Raw genomic sequence first — 24,865 nt, 5'->3', positions numbered from 1 at the left:
AACTCCCATGACTTCCTATCACTTCTCTTTAAATTCTAGTGAGATCTGCAATAGTTGTGGTTGACATGCCTCCTTCAGCATAAAGTCCTCCAACCCCTCAAGGTTGAGGTAAACCTCAGGATCTCCTCTGTAAGGGCTGGACAGTAATCAGTCAGGAATATCACGTGCGTACACATGTATACACACACACACACGCACACACACACACACACACACACACACACACTGAATACTACCTAGCATAAGAGCGCCACCGTTCCCTTAGTCACTCGTCCATTGGCGGTCACCTGGGTATTTTCAGAAGACTTCACAAGTTTTAGTGGCCCTGAGCCAGAGAAGTTCCTGTACACAAACCACTGTAGTACACCCTTCAATAGCTGATCTTGGTTCAGAATGACTGCAAAAGTATCGTATTAATGGAAGAGTTGATCTCTGATCTCAACTCAACCCATCTGAGACACCCTGCTGGAACAAATCTAATTTCCAGCAATGAGGCCTTAAATAAGCACAGCTTGGCAAGAGTTTGGCTTCTATCTGTTTTTCCTCCTAAAATAAGTAAAATAACAATAATTAGAGATTATAAACTGTTTATAACCAAAGCCATCTTAACTTTTAAGTTGTACATAATATTTATTATATGTTATATACTTTTACATACTTTTAAGTTATATATTAAATTCAAGGCCATTTTCATATAAATATGTAATATACTTTAAGCATGCCCCTGCCACCCTACTATCTTCCCCTATCACCACTCTCAGTTTCTCTTCTCCTTTCAAGTCAATGTGTGTGTGCCCATAACATTTATGACCATGTATTTGTTTGTATATACACTCATATATATGTGTGTGTGTAACATTTATGATCATAAAATTACTCATACATCTGTGTGTATATACACACAGTATATAGATATAGATATAGATATAGATATAGATATAGATATAGATATAGATATAGATATAGATATAGATATACTCATCTATAAAGTCTAGAACTTGCACACATTAAAAAAAAGAAACCCTAGAAGCCTCCTGATTTCCTTCCTGGTTGAACAAACTTCCCCTGGCCAAGTCACACCAAATATGCACCACACATCAGTAAGAAAGGTGAGAGCTTCTGGTCCACACTGCTGAGAAAGCAGCAGGCAGAAGACTGAACAAGTAAAGACGAGACTGCTGATCCAAACCCAAGCCTTCCACCAGGAAACACAGACCTCCCCTGCATCTTGGTTATGTGGAAGGCTGAACAAGAAAACCTTCACATCAGGTAAAAGTTGAGATCAGCACCTATATGATGCCATTTTCCATTAGCATTTTGTACCTAGGGGAAAAATTGAAAACCAAGCTCCAGAACTTTGTACAAAGGTACATTTATAGGTATTGAACCAAGAGACCAGCCGTCCAGCTGAGAAAGACTCTGGCTCCTACTCACCATCTCTACCAGGCTCCCTTGGCAAGCTTCTCTGTCACTGGCACTGTGGGCCAGTGTCTCCCATTTGTAGGACACCAGCTGGGAATGCTGCAGAGGCAGGGCTAGAGATAGTCCCAGGAAAGCCCTTGCCACGCCATGTATGGTCAGGGGAGTAGCCAAGCCCTCAGCTGTGACGCTTCTGTCTCCTGCACATGGCACGTGGCTCGAGCCTCCCTTCTCTTTGTCTTTATTTTCTGTCCCTTTAACTACGCAGCAAAGAAGTCACAAGCTGGTGTGAGAGTTCGGCGCTCTGGCAGCTGGCAGTTTATTAGAAACAATGGGTGACAGGACTGGAGAGACAGCGACAGGGCTGAGAGACGGCTCAGTAGTTGAGATCACGCACCGCTCTTGCCGAGGTCTGGAGCTCAGTTCCTAGCATTCCCTTTAGACAGCTCCCAACTGCTGTAACTACGGCTCCAGGGAATGGGAATCCTACATCTTCTTCTGACCTCTGTGGACAGAGACACACCATACACACACACACACACACACACAGAGAGAGAGAGAGAGAGAGAGAGAGAGAGAGAGAGAGAGAGAGAAAGCTAGCCATTGTATGGGCAACATGGCATCCGAATCAGCACAAGGCATGGCTGCATGAAAGGTGCTGAGGACACTCTGTGTGAGACAGGGCTGTGGCTACCGCAGTGAACAACACACCCAGCAGTCCACGGCCACCCTCCAGCTTTCTGTCCTTGCATCTTGAGAACTAGTCTCTCAGCGCTGAGGCTGCTTTCAATAGCTTATGATTTCAGTCGTGAGTTTGCCTCTTAAAACAGTAGGGCTGGAAAGACAGCTCAGTCAGTAGTGCACCTGCCAAGCACTGAAGGGACGGGGGGGAGGCAGGATGTCCCTACATCCCTGGAACGCACTGGCCAGTCAGCCTAGCTGAACTGATTAACCCCAGATTCAATTAAGAGACTCCCCCTCAAAAACTATGGTGTGGAGAGATAGAGGCCAATACCATAGCAACATTAACCCCTAACCTCCATACATGCACATACAAACAAGCACACACGCACAACACACACACACACACACACACACAAGAACATGCACTACAAATATACAAGCACACAAAACAGTGAGTTGCTAACAAAAAGAATTACAATAAATAATCTAATCACTTCATCAAAGCCACCAAGAGAGGACAATAGAGTCAGGTTTGGCTCACCCCCTGATATAACCACCCAGCGGCCAGGGTTTGGCTTTCCCCCTGATATCACATGAGGGTCAGGGTTTCATTTCATAGTGGACTTGTTCTGATTTTTCCAAATGTTCTCTAAACTGTCGGTAACAGAGACTGGAGAGGTGGCTCAACGGTTAAGAGCATCTGCTGCTCTGGACAAGGACCTGGGTTCAGTGCCCATTACCTACATGGTGGTTCATCTATCTCTGTAATTCCCATTCCAGGAAATCATATGTCTTCATATACATACATACATGTAGGCAAACACTCAAACACAGAATAAAAATAAATATATTTTTAAAAAGCCAATGTTGTCTAAACCAGTAACACAAACTCAGAACACAGAGGCAAATCCACATTTTTTAATGAAACCATCATTTTTAGACATGGATTACCATCTCCCCATGTTCTTACCAACTGACATTTTACATGAAATGTAAAGTTACTCAAAATAAAAAAAATACACTTATATGTATGGATAACACTTTTTAAAAACCTTTTTAGATTTTCGGGGTTACTGATCAGAAGTTTGATCACAATCCTCAAAGCAAACTTCAAAAACATCCATGGATGCTAAAGGACCCTCTCTTCCCAAACTCCATGAACAAAAAACTTCAAGAACTCCAAAGAGCTGCAAAGGGGCCAAACTGACGGCTTGCTCTTACATGAATTTGCGGGTTAACTGTGTTTAGAGAATTATCTAAACAGGCTGAGTAACTTATGACTGTGTAGCGGGGACCTCTGAGAGAGAAACTTTAGAGAAAATAGTGACTCAATGCATAGCCTCATCTCAGCTGTTTGGAGTCTTCCACCCTGAGGTACAGGTTCTAGCTTCTGCTAATTCAGAGTACACTGGAATTAGTGCCAGAGACCCAAGTTCCAAATACTTCCTTAAGTCGTTCATTGCAGAGGCAGTTCTTGGGTCTTAGAGCTCCAGGACACCCACAGGCTTGGTCCCAGACAAAAGGGAGGGCAAAATAAAGGGTTATCCTTGAGCCCCTTTATCCATGCATACCCAGGGACATTTTCAGCAAGGCCACTGAGCAATCGGAAGGGCCAAAGTGGGGGTACCTGGGTCCTTCTGCAGAGTGAACCATTCTTGGAAGCCAGCCTATGGTTCTTTGCAGGACCTGTGTCATGTGTGGATTCCAGAGAAGGGGCCCCCAACAGCCCTTGTTGAACCAGAGACTGTCTTCTGGGAATCTGTCACTCACAGGCCTACATCAGGGCTTCCATGAGAGCCGCATTGCTCCAGGTTGGCCTCTGCTGGAGCTGCGTGCTCGTGAAATCACACACACTAAAAGCATTATTCGTGTGTCTCCAAGGCGACAAACCCCAGCTCTCCCCAACTCCCATTTTCCATGGAGTTTGTCAATCTCATTTAGACTTCTAAAGGTTAAAAATACAAAATTTTTATCTCTGTGGAATGAGGTTGGTGACAGATACCTTATGCCTCCTGATTTCTGTTCCACCCTTGAGAGACAAAACGAGACAAAAATAAAACCTAAACACACACACACCAGAGAAGTGGAATCTACCACAGTGGGCTGATCGGTCTGGAACAATGGGATAAGCTGTCTCTTTTGCAATGGAATAAAACTCTCCCTGGGTGGGTGTGCCAGCAATCAGGTCCTATAAAGGAGGCCGAGCCTCAGTCCGGGGTCAAGAGGAGCTGGAAGAGCTCTCGGTTTCGAAGGGAGAGGGTAACGTGTGGGGCCAGCACCGGATTTGATGACAAGCCACAGCCAGTGCCTTGGCACTGTCATGCTGCCCTGATTAAGGCTTGGATAGCTGATCCTTACATACATAGATACATATATACAGACATATATTATTAATAATAATAATAATACTTTTTTCTGGTTTAAGAACAAAATACTCCCAAGCGTTTCTTTCCCCTGTCTTTGTTTCATTCTAGTTTTTGCTCCCAGCAATCTTTCAATCGGGTATCAGATTGTAATACTGCGACCTCTTTAAGAAAGAGAAACCTTCAGCTTTCACAAACACTTCGTTTAAGATGCTGGCCCATCATAAAGGGATTCGTGTGCTCGGGAGCTACGCCGCCTCTAACGGAATCACTCTCCTGTGCCAACCCAACAGGACTTGCGGTTGTGTAAACAATAGTTTAAAAGTATTCCAACATAAATGCTCTCATAAAGCTAACATACCACAGCTCTTAGCTCATAATGCCCAGAGATGCCTTAATGAAATGCCATTCAAAATTACCTCACTATTTCAACTATACCTTGAGGTGCTAAAATTATGTAAACATCACCCTCTACACTTCTCTAGAATAAGTGCTGGAGTGTTGAGAATCCCGCCCGCAGGTTGATGGCCGCGTCCTGCTTAATTGCAGCAAAGTTGCCAGTGCACTCTTTAACCTGGTGACATGAAGCACTCCACAGGCTGACTTGTTCCAGAAGATGGTGACACTTACATAACTTGGAATTACTAGTTTTCACCTAACGAGACCTAGATTGTTCCTGAGATGACTTGGCAAGTCTTGCGGATGTTGTTTGAGTTGGCTGTCCAAGGGTCGAGGCTCACTAGAGCAAGTACCTCCACAGTTGGGGGGTGCTTGGGAGCCAGTGGGAACCCCAGCACAGGTGGCATCCTCTCAGCCTCTGAGCGACATCTCAGCAACCTGGGGTGCTCACCAGCGAGCGTTCTCCTGGGAGTGGCCACGGATTCTCTCTCGTGAATGGAGATTAATGATAGGAGCACCCTAGAGGAGGCAAGTACGGCCAGTGGCAGGAAAGGACTTGAGGTCTTCCAACTCCATGATGCTGGTTCCCAGGCTAAGCCTCCTCTCTCTCTCTCTGTGCACTGGGATGCCTCTTTAAATTTGTGTCCGTAGTCTCATGTTTCCTGATTGGCTTGACTCTGGAAGGGCTAAGTAAAATCTTTCAGCCACTCCTGGAACAATTTAGCCACTGCCACGTTTTTATCCTCGATGCCCAGTGCAGACAGGAGGCAGCCACATCAGCAGAATAGGCTCATGTTGCCTGTCACCTAGGGAAGCCAGTCCAGAGTTGAGGAAGGGGTAGCCCAGGCTGGCCTTTTGCCCCATGGGAGCAAGGGTTGGAGAACGAGTATGAAGAAGCACGGCTGGCTTGGTCGCTAACTTCAAATTTTAGCCTCCTTAGAAGCTGCAGTCCCTAACACTGCAGCCGGAACCAACAGGACACTGGTTCTCTTCCTAGAGGCCAAAGGCAGGTACTTTCACCCAGATATCTAGTTTCAAGGATGTAGTTTGAGTTTTTGTTGTTGAGAAAAATACTGTACACTGGGGGATACTCATTCACAGATATTTAAAGCAGCCTTAGGCTCTGTCTTCCCAGGACCCTGACGCTATTTCCTCATGTGCAGGGCATCCTGGAACTTGGTGCTGGTGTATTGGGCATGAAAGCCTTTCTTGTTGATGGTGTCGTCCGTGTGGAACCGGATCATCAGAGAATCCCCTGCAGAGTAGATTTCCTCTAATGGCTGAGGACAAGGAAAAGGAAAGCTAGATTAGGTCAGTCTGTTATTGTTGGGATGTAGAGGAGGGTGTACTGAGATGGTGTCCAAGGGTGGCCATGGCTGCCAGGAGGTCACCAGAAGCTCTGGTGGGCATTTAAGCAGGCTCCTTGTCTGTGGAGGCCCCAAAATGTGACCCTATTCCACCTTGTCTCCAGGCCAGAGAGTTTCAGCTTGCCCAAAGTTGTTGACAACAACTGTGGCTATGCACCCTGACCTAGTGTGTGGTTACTTGGTGTTTTGGACATTAAGATGGCCCATAGAGGTAGATCCTTTCCACCCTGACCAAAGTCAGAGAATTCAAGCATATTTCTGCTTCTTCTTTTGTATTAGAAGGCTTGACTTAGGGAGTAGCTGCCTTCAGGATACTTGGTCTAGGGCAGGTTCACTGCCTAAACAAGAGAATGCTTTTCTCGAGAATTAATGGCTTGATGTTTCAAGTATTGAATCAAGCAACTGTTCTTTTGCCTTCTCCCTGGCCCCCTCCCCATTGTATTGGGGTATAAAAGTGTATAGAAAAATTAAACATGGGTGGACTCAGAACTCGGCATGTAGCATGCACTGAGCTGTCCTCCGGAACTATCCTATGTCTGTGTTTCTTTCTTATTTCTTATTCTTTCTGTTCCTCCTACTTTTCTAATCCTCATGCCCCTACCCTGGAACGTAGGTACCTGCCACAGCTAGGATTGTGACCGTAGTTACCCCAAAAAGGTGGCTCCCAATCTAGGGCAGCCCAACGACACTTGTCAAAGGAAGATTCCTTGAGCCCTGCTTTACAAAGCTGAGCCTAGACACGTAGCACACACAGCATCTATGTGCTATCAGGGCACAGGCAGGCCTGACACTGTGCTAACCTCATCTGGATCTCATCTAATGCCAACTTCACAAGTGTGTAATAAGGCAGGCACTGACTCCAGTTTACGTGTAAGGATGCTGCGTCACACAGGTTAGCAGGATCCACACTCGGGCGTTTCTGACTGTGAAGCTTGCTCTGTGGCCCTCCTGCTCTGTGATTTTTAATGCTGTGATGCATCTGTCAGGAAACCTGGAACGGAAACCATTGTTCAGGTCTACATTCTGTCACGGCCAACAAGTGGGGGGAGCTGCTGTGCTTGTCAAGAGACTTGTGCCAGGTCATCTGGAATGGCATTTGAGCCAGATGCCAAGGCCACTGCCTGCCCAGATCCTAGGGATGCCAGAGGCAACTTCCTGCTAATTAAGATCTCCAAGGGGCTCCTCTCCATGGACTCCTTGGTTCCAGAAATTTTATCAAAGGCAGTGCATCAGGAGGTCTCATCTGGTTGTTCTTTCTTTTGGGGAGGACAACAAAAGGCAGAAGGATAATGATTCAGAGACGGGAACACCAGGCTGAATATCTGTTTTGCACCAGGAGCAGTGGTAATTCCAAGATGATTTGCGTAAGCCCAGGCAAAGAAGCGTGGGCGATCAGCAGAGACAAGGGCTGAAGCCCAGGACAGACAGTGTATCATGTGGCGTCGCTGGGGGATGGCTAGGACATTGTACTTACTTGTTCCTATACACCCAGTGAGCACAGACTACACGTCTACTGTGAGTTGGGTGCCAGCCATATAGTAAGCCCAGGAAGTGGGTAATAAAGAGAAAAGTAATGACCTTGAATATAAACATTGTGTTTATACCAGGAATAATTTGTAATCTTCATAGACACTTGGTTTTGCTTATGATAAGAATTTCATATATATATACATATATACATACACACACACACATATATATACATATATATATACACACACACACACACAATGGATTAATAAAGCCCAAGGGCCAAATAAAAATGAGGGAGAGGACTCAAAAACAGAGGCGATGTGAGAAAGGCTAGTCTTCTTCGTATGATGTCCCTGGCTGCATCCCCAACTGTCTCTGGGGATTCTCCTTTCCCCTCTGCCACAGAAAAGCGGACTTCTGGCTGTGGCTCACAGTGGCAGGATTCCAGCTAGGCATGCTGTCAGGAGGTAGCCTGGGCATCCCTCAGACTCACCCCTGAGCCGCAGAAGCGGCCAAGCCTGGGCGCCGAGCTGTCGTAACCATCATAGGCCTCCATGTAGTCATAACCACAGTCTGCCTCCTCCTCCACTTCAAAGGTCCGGAAAACCAGCTCCACTCCATAGCCGTCCTCGGCCACTATTACCCAGTCACAGCGGGCCTGGCTCTGGTAGTTGTTGTCCCCAAACTGGGCATGGGAATAGAGCTCTTTGGTCTGCACCTCAGCCTTCAGCCTGCCCCCGCACTCTGCAGTAGAGACAGCAAAGAGTCACTCTTTCCCTGGGCGCCCAGAGCCTGAGCGTCAGCCCACCACTTCCAATCAGCTCCCCTGAAGTCATTGCACGTCTTACAGAAGAGGTTACATCAGCAACCTCACCACCCTACTGCCGAGGCAGTGGTACAGAAGGCAGGACTCCCTGGGGCATCCAAACGGGCCCAAGAATGCTGTTGAAAAAGGCTAGCTGTTGCCCTCTCTCCACCAAGGGGAGAAAGGAGAAGGGTGGGTGGCTTGCCTGACTGGTTGTAGGACTGACTTAACTACTCCAGTAGAGGGCGATAAAAGCACATCAAAACTGCAGCTGAGCCAAACAACACAAAAACCTGTTTCTACTAGAAGGGATTATGAATGCAGGGTTGGGGGGGGGGTGCAGTGGAGGGGTGGGGGTGGGGACGCAGAGGCACTTCTGGAGTGGATTGTGAATTATTTTGTTCTTAACATCCCAGCTGGAGTTGTTCACCTGGGTTGGCCAGGCCCTGTCCAACCCTGAGTCCTTACTCCAGCTACCGTCTCTTTATGTCTGACCTGCCTTTCAGCTCTTGAGACACACAAGGAACACAAAGAGGGCAGGATGCCTCCTTCCCCACCTGCTGTACCACCACCACCCACCACCCCAGTGACGTTAGGCACTTGTCTTGCAGTACTCTCCTGCCCATTCTCCCATTTGCTTTCTGGGCTGGAGTGACTCTATATTCTGGTGGTTCTCAAACCCTGCCCCGTCCCCTGAGGTGTCCCCATGTTCTGCAAGCCCTGCTGTAAACAGTCCCTGCAAATATTTCCCAAGTATGCTCCAACTTCCCACTGAGACCCTAACCCACCCACCCCGGGGAACCTATGTTCTATTTAACTTTTATTCTATGTGTAGGGATGTTTTGTCTTTCTGTATTTATGTGTACCATGTGCTTATAGTATCTGTGAATACCAGAAGACATCAGATTCCCTGAAACCGGAGTTACAGACAGTTGTGAGCCACCATGTGGGTGCAGGGAATCGAACCCAGGTCCTCTGTAAGAGCAGCCGGTGCTCTGAATCACTGAGCCAGCTCTCTGTCCCCTAAGGATGAGAAGATGAAATCACTCACCTGTGACTCTAAACCACTGTGGGGGAAGTATAGATCCTCATGAAGTGGGGAGGTGTCTGCCTAAGAAGGGACAAGTGGGCATGGGGCTGCCATTCCGTTTGCTCTAACTCATGCGTTCTGGCCCCGACTTAAGGGGGTGGAGGAAAAGGGGGCGGGACTGTTAAAAAGAATGGCAGTGTCGCGATCATGACCTCCTGCTCAGTACCACAGACAAAAGCCACAGGTAGGTTCTTGAGAAGCCTCTGGCTCTGCCACAATTAAATGCCAGGATCCAAGGGCCTGCATTCCTCCACAGGGCTAAGACTGAAATGGCCAGGCAGAGTCCACTTCCTTATTGACTTTTTTAGATTTAACAGTGTAGATAAGTTGGAAGCAGACACATTTTCTTCCAAAGGACCCAGCAGAGCTACTGACATTTGGAGTGCCAGGAAAAAAAGAAGAAGAAAAAAATGACAAAGAAAAGCAACATTTTCCAGAAGTGGCCCCTTGAGGGCGAAATGGCAGCTCTCCACCACTCACTTCTCAGACCTGCGCACTTCGCAGGCCAGCAAGATGACAAACACATTTTTAAAGGGAGAAACGGGGGGGGGAGGGGGGGGACAGCACCAACAAAGTGCCACCCACATCAAAAGAGAACAACCTTAGCCAATGGTGTTTCTTCCAACGGGGATGTTTGAGGATGCCACCCTCCTCGCCCCACCCTGGCAGACAGCCCGAGAGCGGTCCTTCACCAGTTCGGAGCCTGTGAGGAATCAGCAGCTGTCCCCACCTGTGCTGTGCACAGCCTGGAAGCCTTTTCTCTGCACCGAGGCGTCTGAGTAAAACCTGAGAAACAAACTGCTGCCCGTTGCCACCACGGGATCTGGCTTCTTGCTGCCACAGAAGCGGCCGAGGATGGGGGCCAGGCTGTCCGTCCCATCGTACAGTTCCAGGTGGTCATAGGCACATTCCTGGTGCTGCTCAATCTCAAACTCATTGAATGTCTGGAGATGGGAGAGCAGAAAGTGAGGTAAGGGACTTCTACCTCTCTTTCAATTACCGGTGAGACCACTATGCTAATTCTTCCTTCAGTTAGAAAATCAACAATCGCCTTGCATTTCGAGTCTTGCCTGTGTATATCTGATATGTAGTCTTGCACTGGCCTGGGTCTGAAAAAGCCTGGGTTAAAACTGGTCTTGCTGAACATAGCGGACAATGAGGACTACTGAGACCTCAAGAACAATGGCAATGGGTTTTTGATCCTACTGCACCTATTGGTTTTGTGGGAGCCTAGGCAGCTTGGATGCTCACCTTACTAGACCTGGATGGAGGTGGGTGGTCCTTGGACTTCCCACAGGGCAGTGAACCCTGATTGCTCTTTGGGCTGACGAGGGAGGGGGACTTGATTGGGGGAAGGGGAGGGAAAGGGGAGGTGGCAGTGGGGAAGAGACAGAAATTGTTAATAAATAAAAAAATAAAATAAAATAAATGGGATTAGGAAACAGCAGGAAGGGAGAGTCAGGGTGTGGGGGGTAGGAGGTGAAGAATGAATAAAGAATAAAGGAAGGAAAAGAAAAAAAAAGAGAGGTAGATTGCAAAGGAGTATGGATAACTGTATTTATTCTATGTGAGTGATTGAGTAAGAAAAAAAGGTACATGCTTTCCTACGTGTGGGAAACTTCTGGAGAGGTTCACAAATTTCTGGAGAGGGGATGGGGGGACCTGAGAACTTGTGACCTTCCCCTGTCAACAAAATTAAGTCTTTTGCAGAATGCACTATCCTGTAAGAGACCTGAGACAACTGAATTCCACACAGCGTGGTGCTACTGGAAGCAGTGCACAGAGCTCTGAGCATGCTCCCTTCCGCTGCCCAGCAGCCCCCACTGCAAGAGTCTCAGGATCTCCCCCATTTTCCAGCAGCAAAACTTAGACCTGGACATACTCCAGGCTGGACATGGAGCAGGGACTTGAACCCATGTCCGCCTGACCCTAGAGTTTATGCCCTTAGCAAACTAATAAAGGCACTCACAATTTTCACCCTGTGGCCTGCGGTTGACGAAATGTTCCAGGTGCATTCTTTCCGGCTGGGGTACTTGTCGGGCCAGTTGGGGCTCATCAGGGTCCCCTCTGTACTGCTGATCTTGTATGCACAGCCAGCTGGAGGTCAGAAGGGGACACACAGAGGGGTCATTCAGCTCAACTCAGGCCAGTATCACAGGGGAATCTCAAGGTCAATATCCAATGTACGGACAGCCAGCCTGGATCTAGTGTGACCTGGCACTGACTTTGTTTGAAGGGAGGAGAGGCATTTTTGTAACTACAGCCATCCACTAGGAGATTGGCACTGGGAACATGGATGAGTTAACGCCTGGTTAGAGCACAGGTCCTGGGTCAGGTGGTGTTCAATTAGAGTTCTGGTTCCACAGTTGATGGGATTAAGCCCTCTCATGGCCTCAGGTGTAAACGGGAGTACCAGGCTCATACGTGTGGATTAATATCACATGAAAAAGACCTAGAGAGTGCCACCACAGTGAACGTCAACAGAGGTCCCTGGGCCACTATGCCTCCCCCCCCCCCCCCGGCAGTCTTGTCCGTGGCCTGCCCGCTTCGCCCAGGTCACCTATTATTAGCCAAGGCTGGCACCATGGCTTGCTTGGTGACTAGTACTTTGAATTTGTCTTCCTCTGTGGTAAGGGGTTTGCAAGCATTCTCTCGCCTAATTTTTCCCCTCTCCTAATAAGAAAGCAAAAGAGATATGGGGTCTTCACATCTTCTGCCATCCTCCAAACCCTTCACTGACCCAGGGCGGGGCAAGGCCTGAAGCTACATTTGTCACAGATATACAAAACTCCATCAGCGGGTAAAGCAAACGCTAAGGGCAGGCTTCTTCCACATCGGCAGGACATGCAAAGCCATCTATCTGGCACTGAAGGGAGCCGGCACAATTCCTTACATTCTATTTCAATGTTAGTCCTACATGCAGCGTGTTATGGCCAAGACTTGGGGCTAGTTTTTATCTACACCTAGGATACACCGTGTGTGTCAGGCTGTCTCAAATACTTTCTAGGCAGGCTGTAATCCTTACAAATCCTCAGGAAGGATGCCTGTTTGCCACAGAAGAGGAAACCAAAGCTCAGAGCATTTAACTAGCTGATGGTTCCCTCGCTGGGGAAAGGTAGAGCCACAGTTTAGATCAGGTATACTGATTCTGGAACCTACTGGCTTAACCAGTCTGCAATAGACACTCATCTTGGGCCTCCTGACTGGCTGTCCCTAGAACAGTTCATTGCTGCCCCATAGAAGGGCCACCAGAGTGGAGATTCGGGCAATCTCATGGCATTCTATAGATGGTGGCTCCCCATGCCAACTCCCACCCACACCCTCCCTCACCCACCCACACAGCCAGAGAAGTGGGTGCAGCCCAGTGCCAGCCCAGCGTCCCCAGCTCACCCTCTTTGCAGTCATGCCCGTTCTCATGTAGCTGGTACCCGTTCCCGCACCTGCACAGGTAGCTCCCGAATGTGTTGACACACTCCTGCTGGCAGCCGCCATTGTCCTTGGCACACTCGTCCTTGTCTGCTGAGATCAATTGGCTCCCCTGAGAAGAGCTGACAGCTTGCCGCTGCCCCCTGTGGCTCAGAACCTGCTTCCTCCAAGGAGCCTCCCCGATCATATTCCCTTACAGGGGCAACAGTCACAGAATGGGCGTCTTTGTTTGGGGTACTTGGGCATCCATTGGTCTCTTTGGAGTTCTCTGTGCTCCTAAAACACTTTCATGCATGGGACCTAGGTTCTCTGTCCTGCTTCCCACCCAAGCCAAGGAGCTCCCTGAAGGACAGGCTCACGTGGACAGCAACAGCAGCAATAATGAAAACGACCAACATTTGCTGAACATTTACCACCGAATGGGTCCTTGGCACTTCCTATATGCTATTGTTACCTAAGTTAATTCCTACTCAAGCTTACAAGGGCATATCTGTTCACCCCCTCCCCAGTTTACACACAAAGAAGCAGTCCAAGGCCAATCATAGGCCCCATCATTCAGCAAGAAGCTTATTTTGATCTGGAGGTCTGGACACATGCTGTTCCCCGTGTGGGGAGAGGTAAGTGTGTGGGCCACGAGCCACATGGTGGGTGCTGCCCACTTCACTTCATCAGGACAGTGCTTGAGGCTGTGCCTCAGTTGTCCCGGGCCTCCTCAGGTTGCTGGAGGGAGAAACGAATGGGAATCGGGAAAGCCTTTGGGAGAATGCCTTGCCCCTAGGAAGTGTTGGTTATTGTAATTACGTGTGACCCTTACTGTTGGCTCTTATCCTGGGGTTCCCGAGGCTCTGGCTGGTGGGGACCTCTCCATGGCCACCCTCTTCCTATAGTAAATGGGGGTCTCCCTCCACTCCACCCCATCACCGCCTCTACCCCACTCTATTCAAGCCTCAGGGATTATTGGTGCCGGCCTTCCCTCTGTACTCTCTTGTGATAGCTGTGCTGTTCTAGAACAGCTCACATTGGAACTTCACCCTTGGATTCGTGGTGACAACCAAAACCCCATCCAGAGCTCTTAGAGTGCAAACCGACAGCCACAGCCCAGTACAGGACACTCCCCTCCCTCTCCCTTCCTCAGTACTCCTGCCAACACTCATGAGTCCTTACCCCCCTAAGACCTAGCTCCTCTGTTTCTGGGTTCCGTATGTAAGCATGGAACTGTACCCCTCATTCAGCCATTGCATACCCTTCCGTGGGGAGAATACTGACCCTCTCAGCTTCAGCCTGCCTGGCCTGGTTTGATCACGCAGCATTTGTAGGCCTCCCTGCTCAGAACCCACAGAGATCCTGTCTCACTGGATCCCACTCTTGATCCAGCATTCATGGCTCATTATGACCAAGCCTGCCTGACGTGGCCCACCTGTGGCTTTTCAGATGGCCATGGCTCCTGCCAGTCCAGTCTTATCAGTCTTTGTGAACACTGAGACCTTCAAATCCAAGCCCGTGACACCCCCTCTTTTCTAGACCTTAGTCACTTTCTTTCCAGTCGTACCATCTCCCCTCAGCCCTTCAGATCTGGCCCAGATCACAAATATCAGGCAGAGAGCCTGTGCTCTCGGCCTCAGGCTCCCTCTCCTCCAAGGATCAGCCCTTGTCAGCCTGCCCTATGCCAGGACTTACTGGGTTGTTGTCTTTCTGGCCCCTCCAGCCAGGGCAAGCGTATGCAATGCTGGATGCCATTCAGGCAACCTCTGAGTTCAGGTCTGTGCTGTGCCCATAACACAAAACAGAACTTGCTCAGTGAGAGAACGCCTCCCCCAAAAGTCAAAGACAGAACTCTGAGTACCTCTAAAGCTTGCAAATAATGGGCCTGCTTCAATGCTGAGCACAAGAGAATGATCCAAACAGTTTCACACTCCAGTGTGATGTGACCAACAGTACCCACTACATGCTTCGTGGTGGCCTTGAATTCTGATTTGTGGCCCATAAATCTTAAGGAGAATATTTTTTTTTGTTTTAAGCCACATTTGGCATGTGGCAACTTGTTGGGGTGTCCCTAGGAGATGAACTGGACCACCAGCATAAAAGCTACTATCACAATGGAGGGTGAAGAAGTTAGAGAAGGCAGAGAGGAGGCTGCAGGAACTGAGTGTCCGGGAGCCTTCGGGCCTCTGCAGGCCCGCCCCACCTGCCTGAGAAGAAGTGGGCCCTGAAGCCTCGCTTGGAGACTGTGTTGTCGGACTTGAACTCCACACGCATGTTGTTGCTCTGTGAGGTGATGACCTCAGGAGTCTCGGAGCCACAGAACTTGCCGTGAAGCTTGGCGTCGGAGGACAGGCCACTGCGCACCTCTACGAAGTCATACTTACAGATCTGTGGGGAAACATGGGCCAGGGCAGCGTGCTGTCCCTCAGTTACTTCATATATGTGTGTCATCCCTCCCTCTGTGCCACCGCCACCACAGTTGTGATGTCCCAGAACGTTTTGGTTGTAGCCTCCCCCTTGTATTTCAGGGGGACAACTAAGACTCCGTCTCCTCCCTTCCTAAATCCTCCTGCTGACGTTCATGGCCTTCATCAGAGTCTCCGCTCCAGAACTACACCCTTCCCCATGGGCACATGGGCTCCATCAGTCCTGGAGAGTCTTGTGCATTGTCTCTGTGTTGATGAGTGCCAGAGGGTGACAGGGACTCCAGCTTTCCAGCCGGGGCTCTGTGAGGCACAGCTGCCTGGCAGTAGACTATAAGATCCTTACTGGCTTATATTCATTTATATCTTGGGCTACCACAAGGCATGGGCTTCAGCAATTAGGAGATGGCAAAGGAGGGAGCAGGGGGTGGGGCGGGGGGAGATGTCTTCAAACCATGGCCACAGTCCAAGTCCATCATAGCTTCATGTGGGCAAACTGATGTCCAGAAGGGGAAAGACATTTGTCAGATGTCACTCGGCTCAGCAATGGTGGAGCTGGGGCTAGAATCTATGTTACCTCAATTAGCACAGAATTTTCTTTGAAAATAGCCTAAATGCTGAATGTCTGGTCAGTTACTTTCAATCCCTATTTTTTGTTTGTTTGTTTGGTTGGTTGGTTGGTTGATTTTCTGCAAAACACTCATTTTGAGGAGGTTATCCCTGCTTGGCACCAGAGCCTTCCACACATTGGGGTTTCCTGTTTGGTTGGTTTTGTTTGATTTTTAAAGATTTGTTCTGTTTTTAGTTTTGTGTGTGTGTGTGTGTGTGTGTGTGTGTGTGTGTGTGTGGCCATGGAGGTCAGGAGAGTTTCATGCAGTTGCAAGCCACCCAACAAAGGTGCTGGGAATGGCACTTGGGTCCTCTGTAAGCGCAGGGCTCACTCCTAACTGCCAAGCCATCTCTTGAGCTTCCCGCACTGCAATTATGGATGTGGAAGTCTCTCTTGGTTCCCTAAAGGGTGATGGAGCTGGTAAGAGCTAGGTTGCTGCTGTTGTTAAAGCGACAGCCTCGAGTGGGCTGTGACAGAGGTACATGGAGAAGCACGGGTAGTCCCAAGGGCTCCTCCTATTCCCAGGTACAGGCACAGGGTGTCTCTGTCACCACTCTGGCTGTGGGGTACTGCTGAGGCCTCTTCTGACTTGATCATCCATAGCTACTTCTAAGAGATATGGACAGGCTGTTCATAGTATCCTTGTCTGCTGCTGGCCCTCAGGGTCTGTACTCCCCTCAGCTGGACATTCGTCCCCAGATCCACACCTTAGAGTTTGGACCAGCTCCAACTGCTGTACCCGCACCTCCTGCCTCCTTCATTCTTGATCCCATTTCCCCAGACAGTGAAAAGGACATAGAGCTAAAGAGATTCAGTGAAACACCAATCCTTCTCCACGACCCCCAACTGTGCCTAGTCTACACCCCAGGTCTCCACCAGAAGCAGCAGTTTCGCCCAGGCCACCCAGATGCCCGAGAAGCACATCTTAGTTCTGAATCCCTTCTCAACACGGCCACCACCCCACGGGTTACAGGGCAGAAACGTACGTCATTGCCTTCCAGCTCAAAGGCTTCAAACTGCAGGGAGATGCGGTACTGCGTGGGAGCCACCACCTGCCAGACACAGTTCTTGTTTGTGGGGTACTCCTTCGGCCACCCGGGGCTGGTGATGGTGCCGTTCAGCTTGGTGATGAATCCACCACAGGCCACTGCACGGAGGAAAACAGACTTCAGTTCCATCTTTGTTGGGTTCCAAGTGACTGCGATTTCCCCCCAGAAGACCTGCTGCCCCTTAATAATCAGGAGACAGATAATCTGAACTGATGCAGATTCTTTTCCTCTACATGAATGGTTTCCACTGAGGCTTTGGAGGAACAAGCTGGGGACACAGCTACTGCTTTTAAAGTAACGATGGAACACTTGACCTGTTGTACAGCAGCACCATCGGGGGTTCCACAGGTCTCGGTCCAAAGGAGAGTTAGAGATATCTGTATCCAGCTATTCACAGTGCCTATCTTGTGTGAGCAAGTGGATTCATATAGGTGGGTAGGTGGGCTGAGCCCGGACCACATGGGAAAGAGGCAGTTGAGGGGCTGTCAACTGAGTCCTGACAGAACACTCATAGCTTCTTGTGATTTTGCCATGACAACCACACGAATTGTACACACTCACAGTGGGCAACAGCCTCTGTCTCGTGGTTTCAAGGATGGCTGGAACCTGTAACATTTGTGACTGTCCCTGTTTGTTTCTGCCTCAGAAAGATAAGCGGCTCTCCCGAACCGCTAGTTCATAGTCAGCCACCTGCCCATCGCTGTCTCCACTTCTCCTAAAACCTGTCTCCGATCTTTGGAATTTCAGCTTGACAGGTCCAGCACCACCAACCTTCACATGCCTTCTTGTCAGCAGCCAGTTCGTAGCCAGGGTCACAGGCACATGTGTAACTGCCGAGCGTGTTCACACAGCGTTGCTCACACCCACCATGGTCTGGCCAGGAACACTCATCCACCTCTGTGGGGAGGGAAAGTGACAGGGCTGATTGACACCAAGACACAGGGTACATATCCTCTCCTCTGTTTCCTAGGGTTCCATGTACGTGACTATGACAAGAGCTACTCTCAGTGGGCACCTCTTAAAATCCCCTGTGTCTACACTGGACAGTCATATGCAGCAGCTACAGTCAAAGATGGGATCCTGATCAAGGAAATGGGGGCATCTAGTTGTGAGAACCCCAGTGGTTCGCTCAGTGGTGATTTTACAGAGTAACTCTGAGTAATAAGTGAGTCAACAAAGACTGAAGTGAGCTGACCATTGGGCACCTAGAGATGATATAGGCAGGGAGGCAAAGTTGTCTGTGACCATTAATAAATGTAATACTACACATACTGAAACAGTATTCAAGTAACTATTTTCTCATGTGTTAAAATGTACAAAGCACTTTCTTAAACATCTGCCAAAATTTTTGCAAAGATGAAAATATATAGGATGATACATAGCAATAGAAGAGCCCGGGCTTTCAGGTGAGCTGGGTAGGATTGGATCCAATCACATGGACTTGGATGATGCTTGTTTAGTTTCTCTGAACTTCCCTCTTGTTTGAAAGTGACAAGAATGGCCTTGGCTTTTGTGGTGGTCAAAAATGATGCCTGTGAAGGACTGGTGCATAGTCAGTGTGCAGGTGGTCACTTCAAAGCTCTGAGGCAGTTTTTGCTAGTCCAGCAGATGGAAAGATAACAATAGGGACAGTAGAAGGAGAAAGAGGCATGGGCTCATCCATGCCAGGCAGAAGTACAGCGGGCAGGAGGAGTATGCTGTGAATATCACTGGTTAATAAAGGAACTGCTTTGACTTATAGCAGAGCTATAGGGGAACAGAGCTAGGCGGGGAAAACTAAATGGAATGCTGGGAGAAAGGAGGTGGAGTGAAGGAGAAGACCATGTAGGCCTGCCAGAGTCAGATGCTGGAACTTTAGCCTGTAAGCCACAGCCACGTGATGATACACAGATTAATAGAAATGGGTTAAATTAATACGTAAGAGTTAGCCAATAAGATGCTAGAGCTAATGGGCCACGTAGTGATTTAAATAATACAGTTTCTGTGTGATTATTTCGGGGCTAAGCTAGTGGCCTCCTCCAACAGAGGAGAGGCAAAGGACAAGAGCAGGAGAAGGGAAATGTTGTGGAATATTAGTTGAAAATGTATTATATTTGTTGTGCTGTGGAACATTTGTTTAATGATGAAAGATGTGCTACATTCTCTTATGCTGCATTCATTTAACTCTGTAAAGCTGTGTTACTTTGCCTGTCTAAAGCACCTGATAGTTTAATAAAGAGCTGAACAGCCAATAGTCATGCAGGAGGGAGAAAGAGGCCGGTCTGCCCGGCAGAGAGAATAAATAGAAGGCGAAAAAGAGAAGAGGGAGGAGCAAGAAGGGGATGAGGAGGAGAGCGGACACCAGGGGCCAGCCACCCAGCTACCCAGAAAGCCATGGAGTAAGAAATAAGAAAGAAATATAGACTAGAGAAATATAAAAGCCCAGAGGCAAAAGGTAGGTGAGATCATTTTAGTTAAGAAACACTAGAAACAAGCCGAGCTAATATGGCAGCCCTGCCCCACAAAAAGACCAAAGAGTTTTAAAAACTGGGGGAGGGGCTTGAAAGTCAAAAGATGAGCCAGTGAAGGAGGAATGTGTGGTCAGGAGCAGGGCAGGAGTTTCGAGAAACTGACCAGAAGGCAGAGGAAACTTAGAAAAGATCCCATGAGAAAAGACAAAGATGAATAAAAACTCAAGGGGAGGGGAGGCTCTGACACCAGGGAATGTGGTGGTTGTGGGGACAGAGGCAAGAAAGGGGATCACTATTCTTAGCATAGCTGTTGCTAGGTGGAGGGAGAGACGCTGGTGAGATGGACTTAAAGCAAAGAAAGCACCTCATGCAGAGACAACAGGGTAATATGTAAGCCAGGGAGATTGAGAAAAACGGCCAGAGCAGTGGGCTGTGTTGCGGTCTGCAGCACTGTGCCAGCATGCGTAACTGGCAAGCAAGGGGGCACTATTCTTGCCAGGGTCTGGCTGGCTCTACATGGCCTCCGCGGTGCCGCAAGGTATCACCTGCGCCAAACCCACTGGCTCATGCTCACTCCACACGGTGCACGCCTTCAGAGGAGATCTGAGAGTGTGCGGGTAGATTGGCTGGAACCAGAGCTCAGTCAATTATGCCTGGAGTTCTGGCTTCTTTCCATCCCCTAGGTACGTAAGAAAAGAAGGAGCCATTCTGTGGCTCGATAATGAGACCCAGACCAGATGTTCAAATCAATTCAGAGAGAGGTAAGGAAAGGGAAGTTCGAGCACACCCCAGGACTTTGAAGAAATACCTAGAAGAAAGCCTCCACCACAACCCCACATCCCGTATGGTCCCTCTGCATTGGAATGCCAGTGTGTAGGGATTCAAGTGGGATTTCACACCCCTTGTGTAGGGCTGTGGGACCAGCCAAGCCCTGAATGCCACCATCCTCTCTTAGGGTAAGCAGACGTGTAAGGCTCTGCCTGCTGCCTAGCCAATTGGCTCTGAGGAGCTGCCATCTGGCACCAGGAGATCAGTGCTGAGGCCAGCTGGCACCCTGGCCAGTGTTATGGGCCAGCTGGGCCCCAGGCAAAGGCTACTGCCAACTAGCATCAAGGCACAAGGTTCTCTGGCTCACCCCAGCTCTGCCACAGGCTGTGGTTATGCTTCCAGTTCCCTCCCCCTGGCAAAGATACAAGAGTCAGGCAGTGTGCTCCAGAGCATCCTACTGTGGCCTCACTGGTCAAAGGAAGCTGGGCACTAAGATTTTCACTCTTGTCTCTTGATTTTCCCTGCATGTCTTGAAGGGAAGAACAATAACCCTGCATCTCACTGGGGACCCAACAGCTTGCAAAGCGTCTCTCCAAGGCATCATTTCATTGGAACTTTACAACTCAACAGATTTTCTTCTCTCTGTACTACAAGGGGAAACTGAGGCCTCGGTAAGGAAATGAGGCTGCCTTATGTCTGGAAGTCAGCTCTTCTCACAGCCACCCCTTTATGGAGAACCTAGGAAATGCATCTAAGAAGAGGCAGGGGCAGGTACAGTGATTCACATCTGCCATCTGAGCACACGGAAGCTGAGGCAAAGGAATGACCGTGTATCGAGTGAGCTACAGGCCAGCCTAGATTTCAGTATAATACCCTCTCTCCAAAACTAAAATAGTAAAACAAAAAAGGAGCCACAAGGAAGCTGGGGCTGGAGAGAAGGGATTGGGGTTTCTGCCTGCCACAGCCAGGAGACATAAAAGAGGAAGTAACGTGGGACACAGCCCCCCTGAAGTGGGTATGGGTGGATGGACACCAAGTAGTAATAAGGAGGGAGCCATGGAGAAGGCGCTCCAGGGACTCTCTATCTTTCCCAAGGGCTGCTGGCATGCTCCTGGCACCCAGTCATAGTAGACCATACCTAGAAAATACTCCTATGTCCTTCGTAAGGGTGGCGTGCTTTCTGATTGTCCCCTCAGAGGAAACATGGAAGCTCTTTCGTGTGCTGGGTCTGCCTTTGTGGTCTGGGTTTGGGACCATCAAGGGAATGTGTTCCCTTGCTCTCCTCCTCCCCTGTCCCTTGGGGACAAGCACAGAGGATGGGATCCAGTCCCTCAGGCATGGAAGACATGTATTGTCTTTCTGGCCCACACCAAGGAGTGCCAGGCAAGATTGCAGAAGGTCTAGGATCTGAAGTCAGACAGGTTTCACTAAGTCTGTTTGACCTGGGGAAATCATTAGGTCTTGGAGGCTGTGTTTAGTAGGTATAGTGTTTGCTAGGTAAGTGTGAGGACCTGAGTTCAAATACCCAACGGCCACATAAGCGTCAGGTGTGCATGGCAGCCTGCTTGTAATTCCAACACCAAAGGCAGAAGGTCCGTGGAGCAAGCCGCCTAGTGAGGCCAGCCAACATGAGAGACCCTGCTACAAAGGAGAAGGTAGAAATTGATCTGAAGGACTCCTGATGTCAGCCTCAGGCCTCACATGCACCTCCACACACACACACACACATACATACATACATACATACATACATACACACATACATACATACACACATACATACACATACATACATACATACATACATACATACATACATACACATACATTCATGTATCTACAGGCACGTCACCATGCTACCACACACACAAATACACACATATCCTTCAAGCTCACTAACTCTCATTTCCCCGAATAGAAAGCTCCTCGCAGGAGTCAAGTGGAGGCCTCTCCTCACAGGTATGAACCCCACAGGGCCCTACTAGCAGTTCTGAGCGAGCAACCTCCTCCCTGCAGGAGCCTTAGCAAAGGCCTCATATCAATTTGGGATTCTACTCTCAGAAAACATTTCTGCCTGTGAATGAACACAGAAGCAAACTGCTAAGTCATACCCTTGAAGAAATTGGCTGCAAAGCCTGCTTTATTGATGGAGCCGTCGGACACAAACTTCACCCACAGTCGGTTGGCACTGGATTTGACAGCCTCTGGCTTCTCATAGCCACAGAAGTGGCCAATCAGGGCGCTCTCCTCTGTGGGACCGTCGCGGATTTCCAGATAGTCATACGCACAGCTGTCGTGCCTTTCGATCTAAACAGAAAGACAGAGGCCACGTGGATGACACTGGCTGGCCCGGCATCAACGTCATTTTTAATTCAGAATCAGATCCTAACCATCACTCTCAAGTCTAACGAAGCAGCTCTCCCTGTTGCCACCGTCAGGGTGGATCAAACCGGATAGGGCGTAAGAGAAGCAAGGAGATGGGCTTGCAATGGGCTTTTAGCTTCCTTTTCCTAACCAAAAGTGGAAATGTGTCTCTTTCTAGATGTGAGAGTGTGTGTGTGTCAGAGAGAATGCGTGAGTGAGTGTGTGTGCATGCGTGTGTACATGAGTGAGTGTGTATGTGTGTGCACGTGCATGCGCATGTGTGTAGGCCACAGGTACCAGAAGCCTCCTACTCTGTTTTTGAGACAGGGTTTCCCAGCAGCCTGCGGCACACGAGCTAGGCAAGCCCCAGGGTTCTGCCTGCATTCTGGATAACAAGGGAACATCATGCCTGGCTCTTTAAAATGGGTGTTTGGGATCCAACTCAGGGCCCCACACCGCAAGACAAGAAAACACTTCACTGACTGAGCTATCTCCCCAGACCTGACCCCCCAATCCTGTGTCTGTTTATTTGTTTTGGTTGAGACAAAGCATCACTATGTAGTCCAGCCATCCCTAAAACACACTTTTCTCCTGCCTCAGCCTCCTGAGTGCTGCCATTTCATCATGAGGAGCGATAAGAAGCCATCTTTATCGAGTAGAGCATGGAGCAGGCGTTAGCTCACGCTCTCTCAGGAAAACATCCCAGCAGGGCTCACCTCAAAGGACTGGAAGGTAAGCCCCACATGGAAGCCGTCCGCCACTGTGATCCTCCACACACATTCCTTGGAAGGTCTGTAGTCGTCGGGGTAGTTGGGAGACTGGATTTGGCCGGCATCTTTGGTAATTTCTCCCCCACACATGGCTTTAGAAAGAACATATGAAAAAGAGAGTCAGTCAGGGTCACATCTCATAAATACAGGTGAGTGGCTACCTATTGCCACTAGGTGGCTCCAAGAGCCAGCGTTTTCATCTGGGTCTAACAAAGCCAGCCTTCATGGCAGGAGAGTTGAAACTCTGGACAGCCATGTAGCCATGTAGGGGACGCATTCCAACGGTAGGAGCCTGACCACGTCCTTGGAGTCTCACGCAGGTGGGCCTGGAGAAGGAGGTGCTACAGAGAACGCATGGTCTTGCACACACTTATGTGCACGCAGACACACATGCAGATATGTGCACTATTCCTTTTATGAAATAAAATTTTGGTTTCTCCAAATTTTCAATGATTCAAGGCAAAGGGGAATTTGCCACTTTTTAGCTCCATTCCTTGGTGAGATGGGAAAGTTAAAACCCACAGAAGCAGCCCTTGGGGTGATCTTACAGCCTTTTCCATTCATGAAAAGGGACCTCCGGGTAGTATCAGGTTTTCTTTTCACGAATGAAACAAGAACCCAGAGAGGTAAGGTCCCCTCTGCTTGGGCTTTCATGGGTGGTCAGAGGCTACTGCCGCCTCTACAGGACCCTGTACCCTGCACCTTCCACACTCCAGCTGGGATGAGAAGAGAGCTCAGTGGGCCTGTGACAGAGTTAAGCTCAGCACAGAGGCAGTGTGCAGTCCTCGGCTCAGACCCTGTGATGAAAGCCTGACTCTCTGGCAAGTTCCCTGGTACACCTGGGAAGGAACCAGGTTGATAGAATGAAGGACTCTTGTCGGTGGCCATCGGCCCACCTGCTCCAGCAAGAACAAACCTTCATATACCGCGAAGAAGCCCTTGCCCAGGATGCTGCTGCTGCTACGGAATTCCACCCACAGCCGGCTGTCGGAGGAGACAAGGGGCTCGGGTACCTTATCGCCGCAAAACCTCCCTGGAAAGGGAAAGGGCAGTCAGGACACTGTGGACACGGAGCTTACCTTACCACAACCTGAAGGAAAGACAGGATGTGAGCAACGGCCCTTGAAGTGACAGCTGATTCTGCAGTACACACGGACTGCAGATGGGCCCTGAGGGGCACAGCTGTGCACCCATGAAGGACAAGTCTGGATTCCAGGCAGCCAGAATATAGGGAAATGACAGGTATGTTTCCCTGCCTCAGGGCCCTGTGTGTGTCCTGTGGTGGCTCTCAGGGGTGGGGGGGGAGGCTGAGCTACTGTTGCTGTATCTTTCTGATGACACCCACATCCTTTCCTTTGGGGCCATGGACATTCTTCTGCTCTTGCCTTGGAAATGGGGCCAAAGACCAAGAAACAAAATACAA

General features: G+C 49.2%; 1 protein-coding gene across 1 annotated transcript in view; it reads right to left on the bottom strand.

Moving 5' to 3' along the window:
- Positions 1–3,063: 3,063 nt before the first annotated feature.
- Positions 3,064–24,865, bottom strand: part of Tll2 (tolloid like 2) — a 109,527-nt gene continuing 87,725 nt past the window's right edge. Inside the window, exons 11-21 of the mRNA XM_050149630.1 lie at positions 24,359–24,475; positions 23,389–23,534; positions 22,420–22,615; positions 17,862–17,987; positions 17,028–17,188; positions 15,216–15,396; positions 12,991–13,116; positions 11,570–11,697; positions 10,331–10,544; positions 8,199–8,449; positions 3,064–6,145 (exon numbers count right to left, since the gene is read on the bottom strand). Of these exons, the coding sequence (XP_050005587.1) occupies positions 6,011–6,145; positions 8,199–8,449; positions 10,331–10,544; positions 11,570–11,697; positions 12,991–13,116; positions 15,216–15,396; positions 17,028–17,188; positions 17,862–17,987; positions 22,420–22,615; positions 23,389–23,534; positions 24,359–24,475 (1,781 nt within the window). The 3' untranslated portion in view covers positions 3,064–6,010. The remainder of the gene's footprint in view (positions 6,146–8,198; positions 8,450–10,330; positions 10,545–11,569; positions 11,698–12,990; positions 13,117–15,215; positions 15,397–17,027; positions 17,189–17,861; positions 17,988–22,419; positions 22,616–23,388; positions 23,535–24,358; positions 24,476–24,865) is intronic.

This window comes from Alexandromys fortis, unplaced genomic scaffold (assembly GCF_014885135.2).
Source record: "Alexandromys fortis isolate MF-2015 unplaced genomic scaffold, M_Fortis_MF-2015_v1.1 scaffold_16, whole genome shotgun sequence".
Taxonomy (NCBI): domain Eukaryota; kingdom Metazoa; phylum Chordata; class Mammalia; order Rodentia; family Cricetidae; genus Alexandromys; species Alexandromys fortis.
This window is presented reverse-complemented; position numbering and strand designations above follow the sequence as displayed.